We start from the raw sequence: 26,076 nt of genomic DNA on the forward strand, positions 1-26,076 counted from the left end.
TGGCCTATCCAGAGTGACTCATCCGTACGATCGGTTCGCCTCCAGACTAGGTACTACCGACTAGTACCCTGGTGTCCTACACACCACCTGGACGTGGGGGCGATGCCCCCACGGGGTCCTCCATAAGCCTGCCCCCTAGACCCGGCCCTTGTACTCCAACTCATAACCGACCGTACTACATGCTTTGCCTGTGTGCTTCCGGTACACACTCCATGAAGCTACGGGCTTCCCTGTCCAATGTCCTTGTTGTCTAGGTACATACACCTCAAGATTGGACTACACCTTAGTGAAACTACGTTAACCAAGGACCGTTGGTCAACCCCCTTGTTCCACTCCCATGCAGCTAGGATGTCGATTATATAAGCGTAAATATGTGTATAAACACTCACCAGGGCAGGCTCCCGTTACCGCGTGGAGGCACACTGAGTACTTAATTTCTCAGCACACCCAGCGCCATTCCACGCCTCATGCACGTACCTTCATTTTGTTCTTCCCAATGGCGCCATCGTGCTTTTTCCGCCATCGGAACTGTCATCCGAGCAGTCAGTGTTGCCACATGACAAAGTAGTAACCTAGTTGATACCACTTACCAACTTACATCGCGCTTGGCGCGACACTCCCCAGAACAAGGAAGGTTACTGTAGCAAGGCAAGCAGGTGTCGCGTCCACTCCAGGATTTTATCCCTGGCGCGAATGGCTGCGATCCGCTTGATTCTGCCAACGCCTCTTTCTTCTGGCTGCTCCTCTGGTGGTGGTGGTACTTCATTGTTACTGGTCATGTCACATCCAGCCAGAGTATCCACGTCGACATCCGGCCGTTCATCAAGTGCAGGTGTATGAGGATTTGAACTGTTTGGAGCATCCAACTCCCCGCTGTCCTCTTCCATCTCAGTCGCGTCTGCCGCTACCGGTTCTACCACAGGCGTCTCGTCATCTACCTCCAGCGGGTAGAGATGGCCAATGGAACGTGTCAAGGAAGAATCGTCAACCTTGACCCTCGCTACTCTACATTCACCATCACTTCCCCTGATCAGCTCGTGGATCTTCCCCACTTTCCAGAGGTTTCTGTTCTTGAGGTCCGATTTAACCTGTACAAGGTCGCCTACTTGTGGTGATCGATGAGATTTAACTCTAGGCTGCTTGGGAGAGTTGTTGTACCTTTCTCTCAGGCTAGCAAGATACTGCTTGACGAACATCCTCTTAAATTCTTCTAGGATATTGCATCCTCTCTTCCAGCTCTCAAACAGGTCGCTCTTTGTAGCAGTGTTACAAGTCGGAATATCCACGGCAGATGGTCTCATGGTCAAACATTGTCCTAGGCTTATGAAATCTGCCGGGCAGAGGACATGTTCCACTTCTGTACCAACTCTTGCCAGTGGTCTTGAATTCAGTACTGTTTCCACTTCCTTTATCACTGTCAGTAGCCTGGTATCATTGAGAAGGTGTTTTTCTAGGGTTCTTTTAAGGCAATGCTTCACCAAGGCCACTAGCCGCTCGTAAAACCCTCCATGCCACGGTGCTAGTTGACATATGAATTTCCACTGGATGTCATTCTTAATGCAGTATGGCTGTTGTACCATTTCAGCGACTAACTTAAAACAAGTCGCATTATCCGAGTACATTCGTTGTGGCTTGTTTCTAGCAGCTATAAATCGTCGCAAGGCTAGGAGACATTCTTCTGCCGAAAGGTCCTTCACGATTTCAAGATGTATCGCTCTTACTGTCAAACACGTGAATAAGGCTACCCATCGTTTCTCTTTACCAGTCTGGGTACTCACAAATAGCGGTCCCAGATAGTCCACACCAGTGAAAGTGAAGGGTCTGCTATAATTTACTCGTTCTGGAGGCAGCGCCGGTGTGGCTGGTAAACGATACGGACCGCCGCCGTGTTTTACACACTGGGTACATCGCTTTAACACCTTCATTACCTGGGCTTTCCCTTGGGGTATCCAATACCGTTCCCTGATGATACTCAGTGTGTGTGGAGCACCGACGTGGTAGTTACGCTCATGCGTCTCCTTTATGATTCTGTCAGTGAACTCGGAATTTTTTGGCAGTAGTATCGGATACTTCATGTCATAGCTCCAGGTGGTGTTCGCCATACGCCCACGGCACCTAAGAAAGCCGTCTACATCAACAAAGAGATCTAAGTTTCGTGCTAAATGTGTTCTTTTGCCATTTAGTTCTTCTTGGAAGTGCTTCCTCTGTAGATCTTTTATCTCGGACACTATTTTGGCCACAATGGTCTGCTGCTGGATACCTCCTTCATCGGCAGGATTGTCGAGTTCCATGCTTCCATCAGTATGATATTCACCACTCTCTGTAGGTATGCTCGAATCCTGGGTTTCCATTGGTTCAACGGGATCACTGGGACTTCCTTGCTCGGGGGTCTTACTCTGGTCTGCAACCTCACCAATGGATACTTCCTGTGTCAGCTCACCTGGGTTGTCACCCAGGACCTCCCCAACAGACAGAAGGTTCTGATGTGCCTCGTAGAGTCTATTTTGGGGCCAGCAGGATTCTTTATTAATGAGAAACTCTGGTCCGTTAAACCAAAGTTGCCTTTTCTCTTCAAACAGTTCTGGACGCGTAGCAATATCAGCAGGATTTGCTTTTGTGTGAACGTAGAACATCTCTGTGTTAGGGTGGTCACGCTTGATTTCGTTCACTCTGTTGGCGACAAAGGGTGGAAGCAGTTTGTTTGACCTCATCCAACTAAGTACAACCAAACTATCTGACCACAAATATTCTTTCTCAATATCAAGATCAAGATGGTTCCTTACGTATTTCAGGAGTCTGCTTCCTATCAGAAATCCTAGTAGTTCCAATTTAGGAATTTTTAATTCGTCCTTGTCTTTGGTCTGTGACACGTGCGATTTTGCCATCAACAGAGAGACTGATTTTCCTTGTCCATCTTCAATCACTTTAAGGTAGATAACGGCAGCATAAGCGTCTTTGGAAGCATCTGTGAAACAGTGCAAGTGGTACTTAAGGTCACTCCTTGAGACATCTGTACCAAGGTACCTAGGCACCTCTGTGTCCACTATGGATTTCAGACCTTCCATGACAATTTTCACAGACTGTGTCAACTCCATAGGTAGTTCTGTATCCCATTTACATTTCTTTTCACAGATATCCTGGAAGATCAGCTTCATTGACAACATGAGTGGGCATACAAAGCCACAGGGGTCATACACACGTGCTAGAGCCCGAAGAACTTTTCTCTTTGTGTTTATCGGAGGATCTGTGCTGAAGTGGTCCTCAGTCAAATTCAGTTTCAGCGTATCTTCTTCGACATTCCACATAAGTCCAAGCACTTTGACCAGTCCATGTTTGACTGACCTATGATGTTCTGGTATCATATCCATGAAGCTCTGATTGTTTGATATCCAGTCCCTCATATTCATAGACAGTTGTTCAAACACCGTTCTTGCTTGGTCATAGATCTGCTTAGCTTCCTGCAAGGTATCAGCTCCAGTCACTAGGTTATCCACATAGCACTTGTCAGCGACTTGTTTCAGCAAGGCCTTGTTTGACTGGCTTATGTAGTGTCGGATCGTTGCTGTCAGTAAGAATGGACTAGCAACAACTCCAAAAGGTACTCTGCAGAACCTCAGATACAGTAGGTTATCCTCAGTCACTTCCTTGGTCGTGTCCTTTAACCAGAGGAACCTTGTGACATCGCGATCATCCTCTTGAAGTGCTACTTGTAGGAAAGCCTTCTCTACATCAGCCAGTATGCCATACTTCTTTGTTCGGAACTTCAAAAGTAATGCAGTTAGGTCTTCTAACATAGAAGGTCCGCTGTAAAGGCACTCATTGAGGCTTTTCTGTCCAGTACTTTTGGCACTAGCGTCGTATACTATCCTCCCCTTGGCGCCATCTTGTTTCACGATATGGTGGGCGAGGTAGTGAATTGGGTGGTCTCCGTTCAATTCTGACCCTCTCGTAACGACTTCTATAATTCCTAGATCCAGTTGTTCCCTCAAGATCGAGTCGTACTCCTTAATTAACTGCAAGTCCAGTCTCTTCACGTTACTCTTCAATCGACCTAAGGCCAATCCAAAATTTGATGGCAATTCTGGTGGGTACTCAATCCAGGGCCATTTTACTAAGTACCGGCCTTCCTGATATTGCACAGTCTCATTGAAGTGACGAACTGCTTCTTCTTGTCTCGTAGCCTTTGGTGAGTCTGTGATCCCTAGGTTCTCTAATGACCATAAGAACCTTACATCTATGTTTCTTAAAGGCAGATCTGGCTCACTGAAATACGGACAGCTAGGAGTGTGACACTGACAATATGTGACCACTGAGAGGACCTCGCTTCTTTCTTCAGATGTAAGCTTCCCTGTAGGCACCCATCCAAAATCAGTATCCAATAACCAAAAATCTTCCGACACCTGGATCTTTCTTTCTCTGAGGATAGCACCAAAGAAATCATTTCCGATGAGTACATCAACAACCTCTCCAACTGTCTCATCATCAGCAACAATATCGACTCCAGGATACTTGAAGGATGTCACCGGAACTCTGTCTGTGATTCTTGGTACGACGTTCACCGTAAACTGCTTGGTGACATTGCGTTTCGTCAGGATGTTGACTGTTGTTGAGGGGGTCGACGTCTCCCGAGGTTCAGAAGCTCCGAAGGTGAATATGAGTAGCAGGTCTTCCTGGAGGGTAGGCAGGCCTAACTTTTTTGCAGCTGCTAGAGTAATGTAACTCCGCTGACTACCGCAGTCTAAGAAGATTCTGCCTTTGCTACTTTTCTTAGTTAGAGGATTTTGAAGAGTTGCCACTGCGGTCTGCAAAAAGGTGTGTTTGTTAGAAGTAGCACACAAGGATTTTAAAGAGTGCTTCTCTAAAATATCATGTTCCTCACCATCTGAGGCCGGATTGGGACAGAATATGAGCAGGTGGTCTCCTTTACAGCGGAAGCAAGCAATCTTGCGCTTGCAGGATGATGTTGTATGATTGCGTCGAAGGCAGTGTAGACACCTTCCTGTCACTTGCTTCTGACGAGCTTCAACTGTACTGTATTTCCGACAGTCCCTGCTAGCATGTCCTTTCAGATTGCAAAACAAGCATGCCCTTTTTGGTCGCTTTGAAGGTGGTGCACCTGCACCAGCATTTCCCGCATGTTTCCGCTTCCGGCTACTCAAAGACCTTACCTCTGTACGGACTTGCAGTGCCTCAGTTGTGCTACTACCAGGCACGGCAATGGTCTCTGGAGTTTGTACTACTGTAGCTGCTGACTTCTCCATTGCCGTGATTATGCGGTCTAAATTATTTCTGATGGCCTTCAAGTCAGTACCTTCACCTATGAGGTGGTGCTCATGGATCACCCTTTCTGGGAACTTTGATAATACCAGCGCTCTTAAGTGGTTGCCTCCAACTGGTTCCCCGAGCTTCTCCAACACCCTGAGATTTCGCTCAACACTATCCAGAACACTCCGGCAGCTGGCACTAGTATGGTCTGCCTTTTGAAGTTGGTTGAGTGCTGTATAATGTGCGTCTATTAAAGTGTCAGTTGACCCATAACGTTGCTTCAAAGTATCCACTGCAACCGAGTAGTTTGCGTTGGTAGCTGCCATTCCTGAAACTGTTTCAAGAGCTGCACCTTTTAGGCAGCTCAGGAGGTACATAAGTTTCTCTGATTCCTGTAACTGTCTCTGGTCTACATTGGCAGCAAATCGGTCCCAAAATTCGCACCATTTCAGCTTATCGCCGGAGAAGGTTGGCAGGCTCAACTCGGGTAGCTTTGACTTATTGACAGCTCCACTTCGCCTCTTGTTAATCTGCCATGCAATTTCCAGTTCTGTCAATATATCTTCGGCCTTGAGTTGATCCTGTGTCATGCTAACCACGTCTGCATCCGGCACCACACTTAAATATTGAAATATCTCCTTCTCAAAGGTCCCCAAGCACTGTTTCAATTTTAAGTGGAGTGCCGTGAACTTGTCTTCACTGACAACTCCGTCTGCTTGCAATTGCTCCCAGAGGGCCTGAGAGTCCGCAGTCACCGTTAGTAACTTTTCATGGCGCAGCTTAACCCGACTGTATAAACTTGCCATGATGCCAGCTGAAAATAATTAACAGAGTTAGTTAGCCTACACTAGTTTGGCGTATAAATAACCATTATGGCGATATCCGCGGCTACTCAACGCCGGAATTCTACAAAATACTATGTAATTCAAAAATGTAGGTAGTATTCGTCTTGGCGGAGGCACTACCGTGCTTCCCATTACTTTCTTCAGCCTAATGTTGTTTTTTCCAGGGATTTCACGTCGAATGTTCCCAACAAATAACATACATCTTTACGTATTCATGGTTTAAACTCACCCAGGAAACCGTGCTGCCGTACAAGTAAACAACTTATTCTTTTTTTTCGTTCCGGGCGGTGGAATGAACACGCGTATGCTACGTATCACAAAACACGTCTCGAACCGGCCAGGTACATTCCCTGCTTCTTGGTGCAGCTGTAATGTACACAGAATACCAAAATGACCACATTTTACAAAACGACCTAACATATTTGTTGATAATTCTAAGATAAACTTTGTCGCCGAGAGGCCGACGGCGCCATGGCGGCTTAACCAACTACATTACAACTTATTCGTACCTGCAATTGTGCTGCAACTCGCTTTGGAAATGATTCCCTGTACCAGAACTGAGACCGCAATCCCCACAACACTGTGATTTATCAACTGCCTAATACACTTAATGATAAGCTTAAGCAAGAAACTTGAAGACGCCACTCGCTCAAGTCGCTCGAGTAACTTTGAATACCGCGAAATTTCTGTTTTTTCCTCGTTGTTTTTTTTCTTGACGTTGGGTCTTGCTAGGATTGCCAGTGTGCAGTGGTGCGTTCCGATTCTCATTCATGTCCGGAAGATTGTTTGACTTACCGGTAAATTTACCAAATAGTAAATCTCATTAAACGCGAATAAGAAATATAAATTACCATAAGTAATCTATTGGATAAAAGGTAATTTATAGTTACCCTTCATCTGACATTCTATACCACGCTCGTTCGTCTATCACTAAAAATAAAATGATGAAATCCGAACGTACGCTTAAGGACATAGATAAGGTAAAAAAGGAACAATTATCTAATACCATCTATATAAAAGGTATGATAGCCAACATAACAAAAATACCTTATGAATATATCTTAAAATAACAATTACACAACAACGATCGAGTGTATAATCATAACAGTTAGGTAATATTTTAATGTAGCCCAATACTTAATCTAGCCTAGGGTGCACCCTTTTACCACAAAAACGAAATAAAGGTTAAATTAGTACTACGGGATTGAAACAACATTCCGTTTTAATTCTTTAATAAACTCGTCGCATGCTGTGAAAGTAATAATAATTAATTTCGTACGTATTTTCAAAAGAAAATACGCCAACCGGGTACCTTGAGCTCAAACAATTCAAAACTTAATTTGACAATCTCCGCTACAAGGCCCTTCAAAGTGATCTACAGATGGAATAGCCAAACTTAATCTGGCTTCCCATCATCTAAAATCTCAGATCATCTCCACCAATTTTGTCGCGCCTTCTATACCCACCTTGTGTAACACAAGTGCCTGAATCCAAACGGGTATAAATTCGCTTGGGCAACAAAATATATATCACATCATCAATACATATAATACCATGCCACATGAGAGTAGGAGAAGGGGGTCACCTTCGACCACACTGTTACATGTACAGTACATTTACTTCAGAGTTGGCATCGCACGCATCAATATGAGAGTCTAGTCTACTGGCCTATCCAGAGTGACTCATCCGTACGATCGGTTCGCCTCCAGACTAGGTACTACCGACTAGTACCCTGGTGTCCTACACACCACCTGGACGTGGGGGCGATGCCCCCACGGGGTCCTCCATAAGCCTGCCCCCTAGACCCGGCCCTTGTACTCCAACTCATAACCGACCGTACTACATGCTTTGCCTGTGTGCTTCCGGTACACACTCCATGAAGCTACGGGCTTCCCTGTCCAATGTCCTTGTTGTCTAGGTACATACACCTCAAGATTGGACTACACCTTAGTGAAACTACGTTAACCAAGGACCGTTGGTCAACCCCCTTGTTCCACTCCCATGCAGCTAGGATGTCGATTATATAAGCGTAAATATGTGTATAAACACTCACCAGGGCAGGCTCCCGTTACCGCGTGGAGGCACACCGAGTACTTAATTTCTCAGCACACCCAGCGCCATTCCACGCCTCATGCACGTACCTTCATTTTGTTCTTCCCAATGGCGCCATCGTGCTTTTTCCGCCATCGGAACTGTCATCCGAGCAGTCAGTGTTGCCACATGACAAAGTAGTAACCTAGTTGATACCACTTACCAACTTACATCGCGCTTGGCGCGACACCAATAAAGAGTATTCTATCTATCTATCAATCTATAATGTTAATGAATATTTCGATGAAGTTAGTAAATGAAAATATTACTGTGCTTTGCTTATGTAAGGATTTTTTATATATAATACAATCAAATAATCATGTGTGAATGTATGTGTAATATTAATTTAATCAAATGTGCGAAATAATTTGAACCTAATCGACTACTTGTAGCCCTCTTATATTGCTGTGCCCTTACAGAGTGACACATGTTTACCTATATGTTCCATTCCATTCATGCTTGTATGTAAAGTGATATGCAATAAACGATTCTATGCAAAAAATATGATATTGTGTTGTTTTAACCAATCCATGTCATGGTTTCTTAAAAGGTAGTATATTTGAATAAGTTGTTCTTCAAAGAGAGTAGAATATTTACTTCCTTCAATTCGAGTCGAGTTGATTCAAACTTCGTCTTCTGTATTCCCTGGGATCCATCTTAGCATTTTAAAATACTTAGTTGTTCAAAGCCGAACTGCAGCTCAAAGAAAAAAGACGGAATTGAAACGACGGGAGGAAAACGTTAAAAAGTACAAAACATTGTTTGATTCTCCGACGTTTGCGAATGCTTAAAAACAAAGGCCCCTCCTATCTTGCTACGAAATAATATAAATAATCTTTAAGAAACGGAATTCTTGTTAAACACTACTGGTATAGGTGCCAATAAGGCGTAATCTTGTCTTAATTATAGGATGTGAATTTAATCTGGATTCATCCACATTTCTTCAACCAAAAACGTCACTTTTAATTACAACAGACAGACAGATTCGACCCACATCTAATCGAGATCGAATTCATATCCCATAATTAAAAATAGAATGCCCTTGAAAATTAAATTGTTAAAAATACTGGACTATACAGTGTTCGAATTTTTTAACAAGTTTTGCACCGCAAATATTGTGCCATTACTGACGCCACAATTACTGTTATACTACGCCAAGATAGTAATAATAATGACCAAATACAAAATGTATTAGGTATGTATTTTATGGATTCCTTGAAAAACAAATCCGGCTTAATGTAGTCGTTAAATATCTATTCTAGAATTAGCTGCAATAACTTTAATAAAATAGGTACCTGTTGTATTTAATTCCACATTTGCGTTTAGCAAAGTTTTGTCCGGTTTTCACTATGTTTTCCAATATCGAAAGGCGATTGGTAGGTAAATATTAAAGAATTGTTCATAATGTTCATGCGGTAAGTTCCAAGAAACTCCGGCGGAGTCGAGGCCGGTAATTGGTTCGAACTAACTTAAATTATAACAACAAAATAGTCAACATATTCACTAGGAAAATATAACGATAATAGTCGCCAAGATAAAAAAAACCCGGCCAAGTGCGAGTCCGGATAATGACACATTTTTTAAACTAATTTAATTTAATTCGATATATCACACAATTTAGTTTGTAAACCTTATTTAAAATCTTTCTAATTTCTAATTAAATCCCAAAAATGGCCCATAAATTCCTTCACCACTTCAGGCAATCCGGCCAGCCAACCCATATTTTTCGCACTTGAATCGTAATGTACTATTAATGTTTACCATTATCTCATACAATATGTCACACAATTAAATGTGATTTTAAAATTAGTTATTGCACTTAACGTTAGGAGAGGGTTAAGAGGTTAGGTTTTTATGCTTAATAAGTCTACTAAAATAATAATAATAATAATAATTCAGCCTATCTACGTCCCACAGGCCTCCTCTCGAGAGGCCTCGGGCTATAGTCCCCACGCTAGCCCAATGCGGATTAGGATGCTTCACACATACCTTTGAATTCCACTATTGACATTTTATCACGAGAATTTTGTTTATCTGGTAATAATTCAACCCAAGTTATGAGAGTTCAAAAAAACGGCGAAGCGCTTCGAGAAAAGGTAGGTAGTGCCCTTGCGCTTCGCTTTGCTCGTCTTGGCGGGGGCACTACCGTGCCCCCAGATTTTCGTAAATTACTTGACACTAGAAAGCTTGTCTGTGGGACCGAGTGGACGACCAAAATCGGGTTCCACAGATACGCATAAGTGGCCATGTTTATTCTCCACAGATGAGATAATAAGTTGTAAATCCTAGAAGAATCATCTGTTCATGTCTAATATTTCGATTACGCAACGTTCCAAAACGGAAAAAAATATTTTCAAAATTATTTTGAATTTATTTCACAATAAAATACTTAGAATGAAACATGGACTATTGACATGAAAAAAGCAGCAATAAATATTTCCAGCCAGACAGTCTTTGGAGCGACGGTAATGAAATTCCGCTTTTGAATTGCAGTCGTATCAACGCCCAAGAGAACGTTCCTGTGAATTGTGAAGAAATTATACTACTTTTTATCAAATGCAGTTCAATTTCAAAGAGTTAAACTGAAGTCTCTTACTGTCGTTTTCCTCTCTGGTGCCACAGAACAAGTAATAGTATTTCATACAGAATGGATACGCTCTAGATTTTCTATAGATTGACAGAATTCCAGTTCTACTTTAGTTTCTGTGGGAAAGTTTCAAAATGCCAGTGTGTTTGTCAAGTTACTAAAAAGTAAAGAGCAAATGGTTTTTCAACCACGTTGGTCATGTGTTACTTCAACGGATTTTCAACGGACTGCCATAAAGAACTTACACACACACCTTGATGCGTAGATGTGTCGCGCGCACATGCACTATAACGATTTCTGTACTAATAGTAATAGTCCAATAGTTAATATATATAAACATATATAATACGGGTTAGCAAGTATTATCTTGCTAAACTATTAAAAAAAAATGTCACAAACAAAAACTGATATTGTATACGTATATAAGTAAGCGATATGAGTATCTAATATATAGATTCGTGTACCCAACCAACCTTTGCTGCATTGCTAGAAAATAGGAGAAGTTTATTCCCTGATCCCTATAAGACAAGTTTACCTAGTTTAGGGCTCAGGACACTATTTCTAGACTATCTAACAATAGAATACTCCTAAAAATGTAATACTCTTCTACTATGTAATAAGCTGCAATTTTGATACCTAAATAAAAAAATCAAAAATGATTTTTATTTTTTATTTATATGGTGTGTCTGTACTATGCTGGCGGTCACAGACTTTATTTAATAATTTTTGCTCCATTTAGGGTTTAAGCTAATTTGGTTGTCTATACTATCGGTATGATGTATCCAATGTAAAGTAAACAGTAAGTGGCCCCATAATTAAAGTCCGTCCGTCCGTAAATTATACATACTATCAGGGTCTTTAAGACGCAACAAAATGCAGGATCCTAAGAGCGTATAAAGCCTATCCTAGGAGCTGTTAAATTGTGATATACTAGTGTCTCTACTTAAAATACAGAATACTTAAATTGACGACCGGTTTGGCCTCGTGAGTAAGTGACCCTGCCTACGAAGCTGATGGTCCCAGGGTTCAAATCCTGGTAAGGGCATTTATTCGTGTGATGAGCATGGATATTTGTTCCTGAGTCATGGGTGTTTTCTATGTATTAAGTATTTATAAATATTTATATATTATATAATATATATCGTTGTCTAGTACCCTCAATACAAGCCTTATTGAGCTTACTGTGGGACTTAATCAATTTGTGTAGTAATGTCCTATAATATTCATTTATTTTATTATTTTATTATAAAATAACACAAAAATATTCTATTCTATAAACAATTTGATATGATCCACAGTTCTCATAGGTAGTAATTATGTTAGTAATCAACGTCTAAGTCTGTCCCTGTTAACCGGTCCAAGTCGAGTTACATACACATTTTTTTATTTCTTTCTATCAATCAAATCATATATTCTGCTTAAAATGTGGTAGGTACTTAAGTTATTTACATGAAACACAGGAATCACGAATCACACATTTTACCAGCAACTGGCATGCAAAAATTACACAAAAAGAAATATAAATTAACAACAATGACCAAAACAAACATAATTTATAAAACAGAATCTAACTTATTATAATAAAATATTTACAATGCCAATATTAAATTGGAATTACATGTTTAACTTAAATAATAAATTCATGATTCATAATAATCAAAATAATCATTAAATTATCATGTCTGAGCGATTATTTCAGTATTATATTTAGCAAAACATGGTTTTGGAAGACCCTTATTAGTTAGAGCCCGTACATTTCATGCCGTTGACAGAAAAATGATGTCACGCTACATAGAGTATGATTTCAATTAGTATTTTCGTAATAAGTAATCATTTCTCAACCTCTTTAGGTAACTGATACATATACTTGACAATCAGTATAGAAACGTCTAACTGACTTTCATTTTATTGTCACACAAATAAATAATAGATTATTAATTTATGAAATAATACATATTTTTGGTTTTTAACATCGTAACAAGCTTTTATTCACGTAACAAGTATTTATTATGATACCCATCAATAAGTAAGTTATCTAAATTTGTAGTAGCTCCCTGTATGTTAAATTACGTCATTTTTGCGTCAACGGCATGAAAAGTACGGGCCCTGCTTATTAGTTTTAAAAGACCTACCCAACGACACCTCACACCATAGAGTTGAAGCGATAGAAAAATCACCCCTACTTTTCTTGCAGGGGAGATACAATTTTTTTTTTATATATACATGTCAAATTGCAGCTTTCTAGCACTAACGATTACGGACTAAAGTCGCGAACAAACAGACGGACACACAGACAGGAAAATTATAAGGGTCCTAGTTGACTACGGAATACTAAAAAGGGTGTATAAACTTGACCGGGATCGTTGGGATATCAAAAAAGTTTGCATAAATTATTTAATAAAACATACGTCGTAGAACGGCGTACTCCTGGGTCACAACGGAAGAACAGCGCTGGCTTTGCCAGCTACATGCTGGGTTGTGACCCTTTTATGGCATTTTGCGCTAAATGTAACATTTAATGGGAATCATACAGCATATAATAAAACAAAATGGTAAAAACTAATCTAAATTAAATGTTAATTCATTGTATTGTCAACATCTTTTTTGTCATCCGTGTCTCTTTTGTCATAAATAAATGTATTTTCTTTCTTTCTTTCTTTTCAAAAACTGGTCAGCATTTGAGTTTGCCTTAAAGGCCGCGCTGATTAACTTTGTTCTAACTGACACGCCGATGCCGCCCGGCGGACTGTTAATCAGTAGGCCCCTTTAATTTAACTCGCTCACCGAGGGTTAAATTAACACGCATATTACTCTTCATACTCGTAGAAGCAAATATCTTTTAATTATGAGTAGAGATAGAGACAAACTAGCTACAAAACAATGTACGTCATTGTCAAAATTAATTGATATTAAACGTCAGCCGTTTAATTTTCTTACAAATGAGCATTTTATTTGCGAGGCAGGAGGCTTTGATATACTCGTACAGAAGTATACAATGTACAACTCAAGCTCTTTCATATGATACCCCACATGTCCGATTTAGTAACTATACTTTGAAGTTGAAGAGTACAACTTTGTTAAAATAAATCAGAAACCACCTAGCATCAGAAACCATCTAGCATGAGTTGCGTTCTCGCGCGCGTGTCCATGCTTGAAGTCGCGTAGGATGTATGGAGCCCGCCGGGCACAAATGGGAATAAGCGCTACTCACAAAGTCATTCCAATCTGTGCGTGCCCCGCGTGATCGCGCGCAGATGGGGAATACACCTGCTAGCCGGACTGATAAATAGTAGATAAATGTCTGAGCACGAGTCCAACTCACACTTGGCGGTTTTATTAAATATACTTTATGAGTAACAGTACATGAGTTGTTTCGTTTGAATTATCTAACTAGAGTCAATACACCCTCATGTGTTTCTCGAAGAGATATCATTTAAATTCAGCATACCAAAATTTAGAAGTGAAGTTAAGGACAAATTCTCTAATAATCCTTTGAAAATTCCTTTGTTGGTTTGGTTGAAGATAATCTTATTATAAGTTAGCGCTGTAGATACAAAACTGGGTCGCATGACCCGCACGTTGACATAGAAATTTACAAACAAGTAAATTATGTAGGAGATTTTATTAAATATGGTCTCTAATGAAGGAGACATGTTGACAACATTAAAGAGTCCGCAGCAAGCTCGGCCGGATTACACCTTCCCATACAAGCGGAATTTCGTTCTCATTTTAAAACTACGTGTTGGATTGTATTGAAACTTTGCACATACAATGACATGAAGTGAAATATATCTAGGGCTGAAATTAGTTTATATTGCTCCACCAACAAAAGAAACGAAATACAACAAAAACAAGTTTTGTATGAAAATCTTAAATTCGCTGTATCGCTGTAAAAAAAATATGTTTTTAACTATGGTATCTGAGGCTACTACTTATCCTATTGTAAGTACGAAGTTTGGGAGCAATTAGCTAGCCACTCACTTGCTTTTGGTAACTGTAGTTGCCAGCTGTCACCCTTATTTTATTATAATAATAGAAGTCACTGAAAAATATGAAGCAAGTGAGTGGCTAGTTGTTTTAAAATGAGAGCGTAACTACGTTTGTATGGAGAACCGAGCTTGCTGGGGATGGGGACCCTTTAGCATGTTTGTATGGGAAATAAACTGAAATACTTCTGCTGCTTTCTTTTATGGCTTTTAAGATTTTTCCTTAGTTAGAATTATTGAATATATTCCGAATAGCAATAATATACCTGAATACAATTCGCTGTATTGAATACATCCTTTGAACACCCTCTAACTGGATTATTATATAACTATATCTACGAGTACGTAAATTTAAGTAAATTTTTTTTTCGCCTAAGATATCGATCGTACAAAGCTGTAATTTTTAGAAGCCTTGTATTTAATTCGTTTGAAACGAGTATAAAAATATTAAAGCTGTAGGTATAATAACTTAATGAAATATAAATAAAAATAAGTTTTCCCGAGGTCATTGACCTTAGCTTTGAAAAATTCTATGATGAACATTTTACAATATTTGCAACTGGAAATTTGACCGCTGGCTTTACAGTAAATAAAAGCATAAAGTTATACCATAAAACAAAGGTGGTCAAAACAGAGGCAAAATAAAACACTGTGGTGCTGTATGTTTCCCAAATAAATAAATACATATAGTAGTTTAACTACCTAAAAATACAAATAATAAAATCATAAAGTCATTTGATTTGTTCACTAGTAGTATAGATGGCAGCACTATCTCTCTCGCTATACCGTAATCGCAACTTTCAAAACCGTACACACGGGGTGTATGCGGGAAAGACGTCTAGCCGTGTGAACGATTTTGAAGTTGCCATACAAATTTTGCTGTTTCTACGGTTTCGATAAAATCCGGTATACGACATACGGAAAAAAATAACGCCGTGTGAACCTAGCCCTAGGGATTTGTAAAGGAGATGCAAGCGCGTACAATAAAATGGTTAAAAGTAAAAATTCACCAGAATTATATTCCGGCCGAGACCACGGATCTTACTTTAAATTAATGACAGCCTTTATTTTATGAAAAGATTCTCATGATACACAAAACATTTAAAGAACTGGTTTTTAGTAATTAAGTGAATGTAAAACATGAACACTAGACAACTGTAACAAAATTAAAAATGTTTTTATCGCCTCAAGAACTCACGCCTTAAATGGCTAGCCGCAAATTCTATTTAAAATACTCACTTTCACATAGGCGTATCTTATTTGTTCTTTACTTTCCAAAAGTAACTCTTTTCCTAGGATATAAGGATGAGAATTTGAAATTTTATTATTAAAATATTCGATATTTTAACGTTTTTCTCGTGCTGGATGGAGTAGTAAAACTGACTACAATTTTAGCGGCGTACCTTGCGAATGGGGTAGACATTTTACGTCCTACAATATTATTGAATGTATAGATAGGTTATTAATTTATTAATAGGTTTTAGTAAGTGTAAAAAAATAATATTAATTAAATATATTGTCTTTGTTTTTTCTGTACATTTGGATTTACATTTTGGAATCTTTTGCTTGATCAATATTAGCACGAGCAGTTAAACAACAGCTTTGCTCCTTGTCAAACAATTAACTATTATCTAATTTGTTCTTTTATCAAATTCACTTCTAGCAATTATATTTTGCAGCTTTTGTATGCAGAGCCTAAACAAAGTGTTTGTTAAAAAACTTGTAAACACTGCATGTGTTTATTATGTTGTGGTGCTGCCCACAATGACCAAAACATTTCCTGTGCCTACGACAGTCGTTTGTTTTTCCGCTCGTGGTCGCCCGACGCACCAGCGCCTGTTAGGTTTTTGGTTTTTATTTTGAATATTATGTGGGAAGCATTCTCGTCTGTTCCAAATTTTACGAGTGAATGCAAAAAACCTGGAACTGACGTGACCACGAACAGAAGTAATTTGTAAATCCTATACTCTGTTGCCTTACCTAAAGCAAAGATAATTTGAAATAGAGGTGTATTGTCAAAGAAAATTTTGTAGCTACAGTACATTTACTGCCATCTTTCGACACATATTTTTACTTTTTTGTTTCTTACAGGTAAAAATGATTGATGAAACACATACCTACGAACAACGTTCCATTCTAAACCCGTTATATATATGTATAGTTTTCCGGTCTATCGGAGGTAAACCGAGTGAGTTGCTAAAACCAGCCTTCTACCAAAACAAAATTACTTTTTATTTACCCGAATATATTGCGTTCATAATTATGTTTGCACCAGTAACGGGGCTGTAACGGGCAGATATAGTTAACAGCCGCACTCTGGGAGGACTTAATGATCGTTTATCGCAACCGACGCTACGCTAACGGTCTGCAGCGCGTTTTATAATACTCCGTTTTAATTGTGCTACAATTGACTGTCCTCGCAATACGCTGCACCGGCAAATGCTTGTATACAGTGTGTAAACTTAATACGGGTAATAAATTAAACCAGATATAGAATTCATCCATGTAATACTTAAGTTTTTTTTGACGTGATAACGTCTTATAAATTGATGAAAACCGGTAGCATGCACGAAAAAGTGTCACGTTGTGGACAGATCTCCATGGTAACATTACGGCCACGTTGTGGACAGATCTCCATGGTAACTCCTTCTTTGTATTATACAAAATAATGATAATTCAGTGATAAATAAAAGTATGCAATTTTTCATCAATGTTTTCTTATGACGTTATAACTCAAAATTATCTTCCGTAAACCGACTTTACAGACAACCATTTTTTTTAAGTTACACATATTTATGACCCCGTGATTATATTATACATATATGAAAATTTACCGAGCAGCAATGTACTACAAAGTTGCAAAAATTACGAGTTACGAGACATAATATGACATGACATTAAAAGATACGAGCTTTTTATAGTACGTAACTGCCAGCAAGCGTTGACAGTTACTTTAAAAAGCTCGAATCTCGTAACTTGTGTGTTGCTTTACATTGCAAGCCGAATTATTTTTTATGGTTAATATTTTCATTGTATATCTAAACAAAACTTATGTTAATATACTTTTTAGGTCCTATACTATTCTCCCGTTTTTTATTTACATACTGTATATTGCTGTGCAAAGCAAGTGCAAACCACAGTAACTGCGCAAACTATATAACTACAGTATGTAAATCTAATACGGGCAATAAATTAAACCAGACATAGAACTCATTAGTGTAATCATTAAATAAGATGTTTTTTTTTTAAGTTACACTTAACTGCGACCTCATAATTAATTTTTGAATGTTAATTTTTATCAGCAGCAATGTACTGTAATGTAATGTGAATGTAATGTTTGCGTTACCAGAATATCGATACTACGCATTTACAAACTTACCTAATATCTGCAGGAACAATCACATGTTAGTATTACACTGCGTTTAATGTTTTAGGGTTATTTTGGTAGACAGACTGCTACTAGGCATGTTAAAGATATTCAATGTTATTTATTTATTATTTTTATCAACAAAGAACTGACTTCATCTACTTAATGTCATTTTAATCAGATAACAGTACTTGACGTGATGTTTCCTAATACTGAGCATAGACATACTTTGATAGCACCTTCTGATAATGCATTTCATATTAGTACCTAATACTGGAAAGATAATTAATATGATATCATTTAGTATTTCATTTGTCTGATTTTGTTATACCAGATGATGAGAAATAAACCCGCCTGATAATTGTATTATTAAGTACCAAAATTGATTTCGAGAATTAACTAAACAGTCTAAACACCACAAAGTTTGGTACATTGTTTCAAAACGTGACAAACTCCACTACCAAAGTTAAATGGTTTTTATTTTATTTCAACTTTGATTTGACAATGTCAGTCATTCAATACAGAAGTAATCGTAAGTTATAAAAATGCCTCGTTTAACAACTTTTACTGCTCCCGAATTAATGGACATTATTTTAATTTACGGTGAAGCATTACAAAATGGTAGCAATAAAAAATAGCAATCTTCTTGATCTTCCATGCATTTAAGATAGACTAATGTAATGTGACGTCACATTACAATATCATTTTGTTACAGGCGTTTAAATCGTCAAGTGCGAGAGTCAGACTTTAACTCTCATTCCTGACCTTTGTGTTGCCTAAATTTCATGAGTCCTATATACAGATAGATAGACATTTGATCCTCAGGAATGTCAAGATCAATTGACATTATTTACAAAAAACTGTCAAGTGGCCAATGGTCAAGTGGTGGCTTTCACCAAAAATATACATTTTTATCGCGTAGGAATTCTGTTAACCAGCAAATGAAGAGCAGAATTCATGTTACATCGTACTCTGCACTTCCTGGAATTCAAATGCTTTTTTACGGCCACGGTTTTAATGTTACCTTACGTTTACATAGGGTTGCCTCTTTATTTTGGTCACAATTTTGTTGAACTGTTAATGTCACACTCGAGTATGCACGTAACATTTCTCTCCGAGTTATGAAACATTGAAATTTCTTTCTTACTCACATCCTAAAAATCTGTAATCCATTTTTATTTGGAAATTTTCAAAAATTGGAGTCGTTACTAGTTATCACAGCAGCGCAGCGTATAACGGCAAATACCATCTGATCTTCCAACCCGGACAAGCCTAATTGGGGTTTCTCCGGATTTCACACAATATTTTCCTTCACTGAACAGTAATTAGTTATTCTGAAAATTTTCGTAAATACCTTCTAAGAAACTCGCTCGTTTACGACTTGGCTACCAGCACTCGTTGGAGCTTATGATCAAACTTTTAAAAATAGGTATAACATCATTTTATGTAGCATTAGCATTTCTATCTAGAATTATTAGCATGTGGCATTTTCAGTTTCTATCTAGAATTATAGTTCGAATTCAATATTACATACCTACATAATTAACTATGATAATTTGACCTACGCCGCGACACATATTCAAATATCTTAAAAAGTCAAAAAGTAATTAGAGGGAGTGATTCTGCCAACCCTGGGATTTGAGTTCGGATCCCGGGCGGCCGCATTCTGTTATGAAATGTATAGGTTTTCCGCACATGAGGTTTTTAGCGTAATGAAACTGCGATAAATATTTGCACTTCGTTTATATTATGCCGGTTCAGAGACCATTAAAGTCGCCAAAGGATTTCGAGTTTTATTTTTCGGCATCACCGGTACCTGATTTTTTTCGGAGAACAGAACTGTAGCACTAGCTCTAATTGTTGTTTGAGAGCTCTTCACAGCCAGCCACCAAATAACTATTATTAACGGACTTCAAAATGTAAAAGGAGGAGGTTCTTAAGTTTTTTTTCTTCGTTGGTATTGGTTGATATTTTCTTTTTTAAATCTATTTCGTGTAATTTTACAGTTGGTCGTATTGTCATCAAGTCGGCATCTGATGATGGGATCCTACTCTCCTAGAAAAATCGAGAGAAATCTTTAAATAATTATACAAGTAGGTACCTACATGTAATAGGAGGTAAATTCGTTTTTTTTAGTAATTTGTGCATTTGCTCTCGGAAAGCATAATTTGATATTTAATGTCCTCCTATCTATCTCCTCATTAGGACCATACAGTGATAGCATTATAAACTGTTCGGTGAAGTATTTTATTGGTAAAAGGTAAAAACATTTTATATAAATGCATTTCAAATAAAGGTTACCTGTTAACCGGTGATATTACCATTTCTCGAAAAGAGTTCATGGCACAGCCATTTCGGCGGGTACGGCATTTCAATCATTGCCAATTTGTGGTATTTTCTATTCGATATCCTATCAAGCGAAATTTGTAGTATGTTCAAATAATTCAAACCATTTATTTAATGAATGTTGCAATACCATATATAGAGTTAGATTTGTGTTCTTTCTAAAATTAAATTAATAATAACACAATTACTAGAGAAATATAATGAAATAAGTTGACTGCATTAATCCGTCAAGGCTACCACGTTGTACCCATGTTGTTTTGCCCCACAACGCATATTCGATGTAAATTCACGCGCTGAGAAATCCAAGTTCAAACAGGCTCTATTAACAAACGATCACGAGAACAAAAACGAAAATCCCATACAAACCAGACAGTAGCAGTTCTGATATCCAAGGAAGGGGATATTGCAAGTGAGGCAGGCTTTAGGCAGGCCAAGTTCAATAATGTAAACAAACTTATTTACCTTCATTTCTTCATAATCTCGCACTTCTTGTGGACAACCGTGATTTTATCAACAATTTATATGTATATTTAAACCTTTTATTTATATCAATTACTACTTTAAATATATATTATTGATATTTCATTGAAAACAACCATTGTAAAACTTTAGGTTATACGTCAAATGCTAACAAAATCTATCACATGTATTTGTTTACATTGTTTGTCTTTTCTATTGAAATTTGACGACTGGTTTGGCCTAGTGGGTAGTGACCCTGGCTACGAAGCCGGTGGTCCCGGGTTTAAATCCTGGTAAAAGTCATTTGTTCCTGAGTCATGGGTGTTTTCTATGAATTTAAGTATTTATAAATATGTTTACATTATATATATCGTTGTCTAAGTACCCTCAACACAAGCGTCGTTGAGCTTACTGTGGGGCTTAGTCCATTTGTGTAATAATGTCGCACTCGATCTTTGCCTGGCAAGCTCGTCCGCAGCATCGTTACCCCGGGATCCACTCAAACGGAACCCGTATAGGATTGTCCGTCTATCCGGTTTTTGCTCAGGGTCATGTGGAGCTATCAAGCTGAAATTAATATTAAATACACAGGTTACCCTTTGGAGCAGTGCAAAAATCAAACTTTAAGTCAACGCAATGTAAAGATAGTTTATGGCACATATTTTGACGAGCAACAAGGGAATCAAAACCTATTGACTTGAATAATGAAATTTAGCAAAGACCAATGCCATGAAGCACAAGTAAAGAAAAAAGTCCAAAACCGTAAATTCAAACAAAATATTAACATTTCATTAATATCATATTAATATTTCATTGCAATTTTAAACTTATTTGCAGTTGGTAAACTAATCGCGACCTATGTCGATGTATGGGGACAACAGTTTTCAAACAGGGAAGTTAAGTTTGTCCGACAATATGGTTTATCTTTTCGTTGCAGGATCGGGAATGAAACTACAATTTACTTAAGTAAGTTTTATGGAACCCTCGGTGCGCGAGTCGGACTCACACTAAAACACGTTTTTTTAACAATATGTTGATTTGTGTTTAGAATTTAAAAAACTGCCAAGATAAATGATAAACTGAAATAAATGTGCGTATTTACCTTTATCTATCAGTATTACGGTACTGTTTGTAGTCACTAAGAATGGATGAACTTAAATAAAAGGCATTTTTTAATAAAATCATATTCATTCTGTATAATGCTTAATGAAGGGGTAATGCAGGTAAATTCGTGTGTTCATGATTTGTCGAATGTTTATTGAATCATAATACCTATAGAGAGGTTTTCCTCCAATTCCTATAATATCGCAATATGCCCTACTCTCACACTTCTTTTTCTTTAATACTTACCCTACATAAAAAAGCATTTATGTAAGTATTATTCAAGAGTTCGTCCATTTAAGATATTTAAATTTTATCTTTATAACAGCGTAGTTTTACTGAAAATTTTAGCATTTTCAAGCATATCTCCTCATTAAACGAAGAGCAACGACCTTTCATTACCACAATTTTAATTAGTGCTTTAGCTCTGAACATTTCATTTTACTCGTTTTATAATTAAGATAGTCTGCAGTAAAACTTATAAAACAAAATGATAGTAAGGAGTTTATTTTTTCGTCTATCGTTAATGTTGAAAAATACAAATTTAATAGGTACCTTTGGTGTGTATGGCAACGCCTTATTGTATATTTTCCGATATATCTTTAAAAATAACCTAATACTAGTTTTGCCCCACTATGTGCATAAAAACCGTAAATGACATGCTAAAATCCATTTAATTGTTTATGAATCTGGCCTGCCTATGAAGCCGATGGGTTTAATCAAATCCTGGGCATTTACTCGTGTGATGTGCACGAACATTTGTTTCATTTGTACGAGTCATGGATGTTTTCTATGTATTTAAGTATTTATAAATATTTATATAGGTATTTTATTCATTCATTAAATAAGCCTTGGGACTTAGTAATTTTGTGTAATAATTTCCTATAATGTTTATTTATTTTATTTGTTTATTTACTGTAGTCTCGTGAGTGAAGTTTTTACGGCCTGATTTGAACTTAAAGATACGTTAAATATTAGGTTTAGATACGATATGTGCCGGATATGTCAGTGTCAAAAGTGACGTTTCATCAAAAAAAACGTCACTTTTAACACTAACATATCGTATCTGGACCTAATATTTGACGTAGGTATCTTGAAGTTCGAATCGGGCCGTTACCTACTTCTCGTAGATAAGTGTTATACCTACAATTCAACATGTCTCACCAGCCCGTTATTATTAGGGTTGTAATTTCAAGAGCCGCGATAAAACAAATTAAAAAACCAGGTGTTATGAAACTAGCAGCAGTGAATGCAATGCAACATAAATAACACGATATACGTCTCGATTTCGGCTGAACTTAACTTTGTCGAAATTGTAATTTAATAACCAGTGAAAATCTGATGTTATTACACCTTTGTCCTTTCGGCTCGCGTTTGACACGTTTTACATTTTTGCTTTGTCGTGTCGAGTAGCAATTTAGCGTTTTAATGTGAGCGAAAAAGCGAAAATGCTTTTGTATAGCAAAATTTTAAATCAACGAACTCTGCTGATGTGTAATGGGATAATTGATTTGTAAAATTTTAGAATAAGCTTACCTTTTGAACAACCTAGCCTCACCAGTACTTAATAAGGCTTGTGTCGTGCCTGTACCAGCAGGTTCTTTAGCAAAAGAACGACATAATTATAATTGATGTTATAATTTTTGTGTTAGTTATATACATAGAGATGTTTCTTGGGTTAAAAATGGTTAGCATAACCAATAACTTATGATAAACTGTTTTCAGTGAAACTCAAATTATCCGATTAAAAAGATTTCGTCAAACATGTTTTATAGCCTTTTTAGATAAGCAGTAAATTTAAAGTTTCACGATTTTTATACATTATTAACTAATACAAAACGGGACTTAATCACGTATTAAGATTTAAATATACGCGTTTAGGTCCCGTTTGTATTAGTTATTAAAGTAGTACTTACTACTTACGTACTTACTGTTATACATAAGTTGTGAAGTAAATAGTAGTAGTAAATTGATGGCAAGAGGGGAAGGGGAAGAAGGAGGTTCATCTGGCTTGATAACATTAAAGAATGGATGAAAGTGGATAACCCAGCCATACTGACAACAATGGCCAAGAGCAGGAGAGAGACGGCAAAGGTGGTCGCCGACGTCCGTTAGGGCATGGTAAATAAAGAAGAAGAATTTGGTTATTTGCGATTCAGTTTTTATATTAATCATTGTCAAAGAAACCCGAGGATCTTGGAGGTAGCGCAAACGCCAGAGCTCTTGATCGACTGATAGTTAGTTATGTGACGGTGACGCACAATATTTCCTTCTTTCGTTGTATACAATATACATCTTTCTTCTTCTTTCTTTCTTTCTTCGCTTTCAAGCTTACATTCTTTTATGTCGTACTCGATCATATTCCCATTCAAACTAAATGTGAAACGGTCTTATTTTTCCATGATAATTCACTTATTTCACGACCAAGGCCGTAGTTCAATAATCGCTTTTCCAACCGAAAGTAAACAGAACCATTACCGAGGCGGGAATAAATCCGAACTAAACTATTGCTTAATTCCCCGGACGGGCTCTGGTTACGACGAAAGGTGAAAGGATTAACATTCCACAATGGTGAGGTCTACATCCCTTGTTATAACGGAATATTTGCTTAAACTAGCCTACTTATATATTTCGGTCAGAAGGAATTTAACATGTTTTAACGGATGAAATGATCTACTTGGATAAATAGGAGTTTTATGAAGCTATTGAACTAAGAAATATCTGTTATATTAAATTTCAGTATATGTTTTCCTCATTTAGCAAATTAAGGCCAAATATTTTATTCAGCGGCGGTAGCACGGTCGCATTTTTATCGCCTGTCACCGTGCCTGTCACGTTCTAACAAGTATGTAAGTGCGAAAGTGACGGACACAGTGACAGGCGGTAAAAATAGAACCATGCTGCCACTGCAGAGCAGCAATAATGCTACCTTCATTTTAGAAGATCACACACGATACGATATTTCGTGATATAATATGTGGTCCCGACACTGAATATGTTAAGAAATTATTGGCGGAGCCTTAGCGAAGCTGAAACGGAGACCTTTCAGCTTGGGCAAAAAATATTTCGAAGATCTGGATGCTTTCCACTACAGGTCGCAATTCGCAACCGATACTCGTGAAATTTTGTGAGCAGGTTCGATGGTTAAATTGACTTTTTTGCCAATTCCTTTTTTATAAAATAAAAAAAAATTGCGCATTCTCATTTATTGACTTTTAAGCTATGCTCGCGAGCTCTGCAGCTCATATAGCCACTAGTTAGTAAATACCACCTGGTTCAATATAGATTGTTAACCAAGGGTCACATTCAACCGAGTTAATCACTCTACTTTTCATATCGACTATGAGGAAAGTAAAAAAACACAATTTCATTTCATAAAACATATTTATTAAACTAAAGAAAGAAACAAAGAAAGAACCACTACTAAGAATTACAAATTTCTATTATTTAAAAAATACAGTAAAATTAGAGCAATATGATAATGGGAAATTGACTGTTTATCCAGACATATTTATATTAGAGATTGTCTTAGAAACTTGGGTCTCTTGTATATTATATTCAGTTAATTCCGAATACTGATTTTTCTCGCCCAGCAAGCTATATTGTCTCAGTAAATGGAGAACTTCTTGATTCGGGTCTCTGGATGTACCAGGTTGGGTAGACTTCTGATACCGGACTTTCATATTTCTGGATTTTGTTATTATTGAAGCTATTTTAGTTTTATTCTGAACTGAGTCTTCCACGTATCCTTCGGCAACAGTACTAAGTCTACTTCCAACCACCGTGCCGTTTCAGGGTTCAGGGGCTGAATCGGCCAGCATGGTAGCGGAAGTGCGGCGAAAACAGTGTCCTGTGTACAAATTGTGTACACAGTCAAAGTCCTGGGTTCGACAAATTTAGGAATGCGGCAATTTGTTGAGGCATGTTAGCCAATTTGTTTTTACCGATGACTTGCCGTAGACATTTAGCTCGTTGATAGTTAGATTTTATTTTAGTTTCGTTTTATTTACGATATATTTTAATTTTAGG

At 37.8% G+C, this 26,076-nt stretch overlaps 2 protein-coding genes across 2 annotated transcripts in view; both read right to left on the reverse strand.

Moving 5' to 3' along the window:
- The window catches only part of LOC133522058 (histone-lysine N-methyltransferase SETMAR-like), a 105,966-nt gene that overhangs the window by 13,366 nt on the left and 66,524 nt on the right, over positions 1 to 26,076 (reverse strand). The gene's annotated exons all lie outside the window — the stretch shown is intronic.
- On the reverse strand, positions 636 to 7,818 carry LOC133521751 (uncharacterized). The gene is made up of 2 exons (XM_061856820.1): positions 6,620 to 7,818; positions 636 to 6,476 (listed from the first exon to the last, which is right to left on the reverse strand). Exon 2 carries the CDS (start codon positions 6,069 to 6,071, stop codon positions 636 to 638), a length of 5,436 nt encoding a protein of 1,811 aa, XP_061712804.1. The 5' UTR covers positions 6,072 to 6,476; positions 6,620 to 7,818.

Source organism: Cydia pomonella, chromosome 10 (genome assembly GCF_033807575.1).
Source record: "Cydia pomonella isolate Wapato2018A chromosome 10, ilCydPomo1, whole genome shotgun sequence".
Lineage (NCBI taxonomy): Eukaryota > Metazoa > Arthropoda > Insecta > Lepidoptera > Tortricidae > Cydia > Cydia pomonella.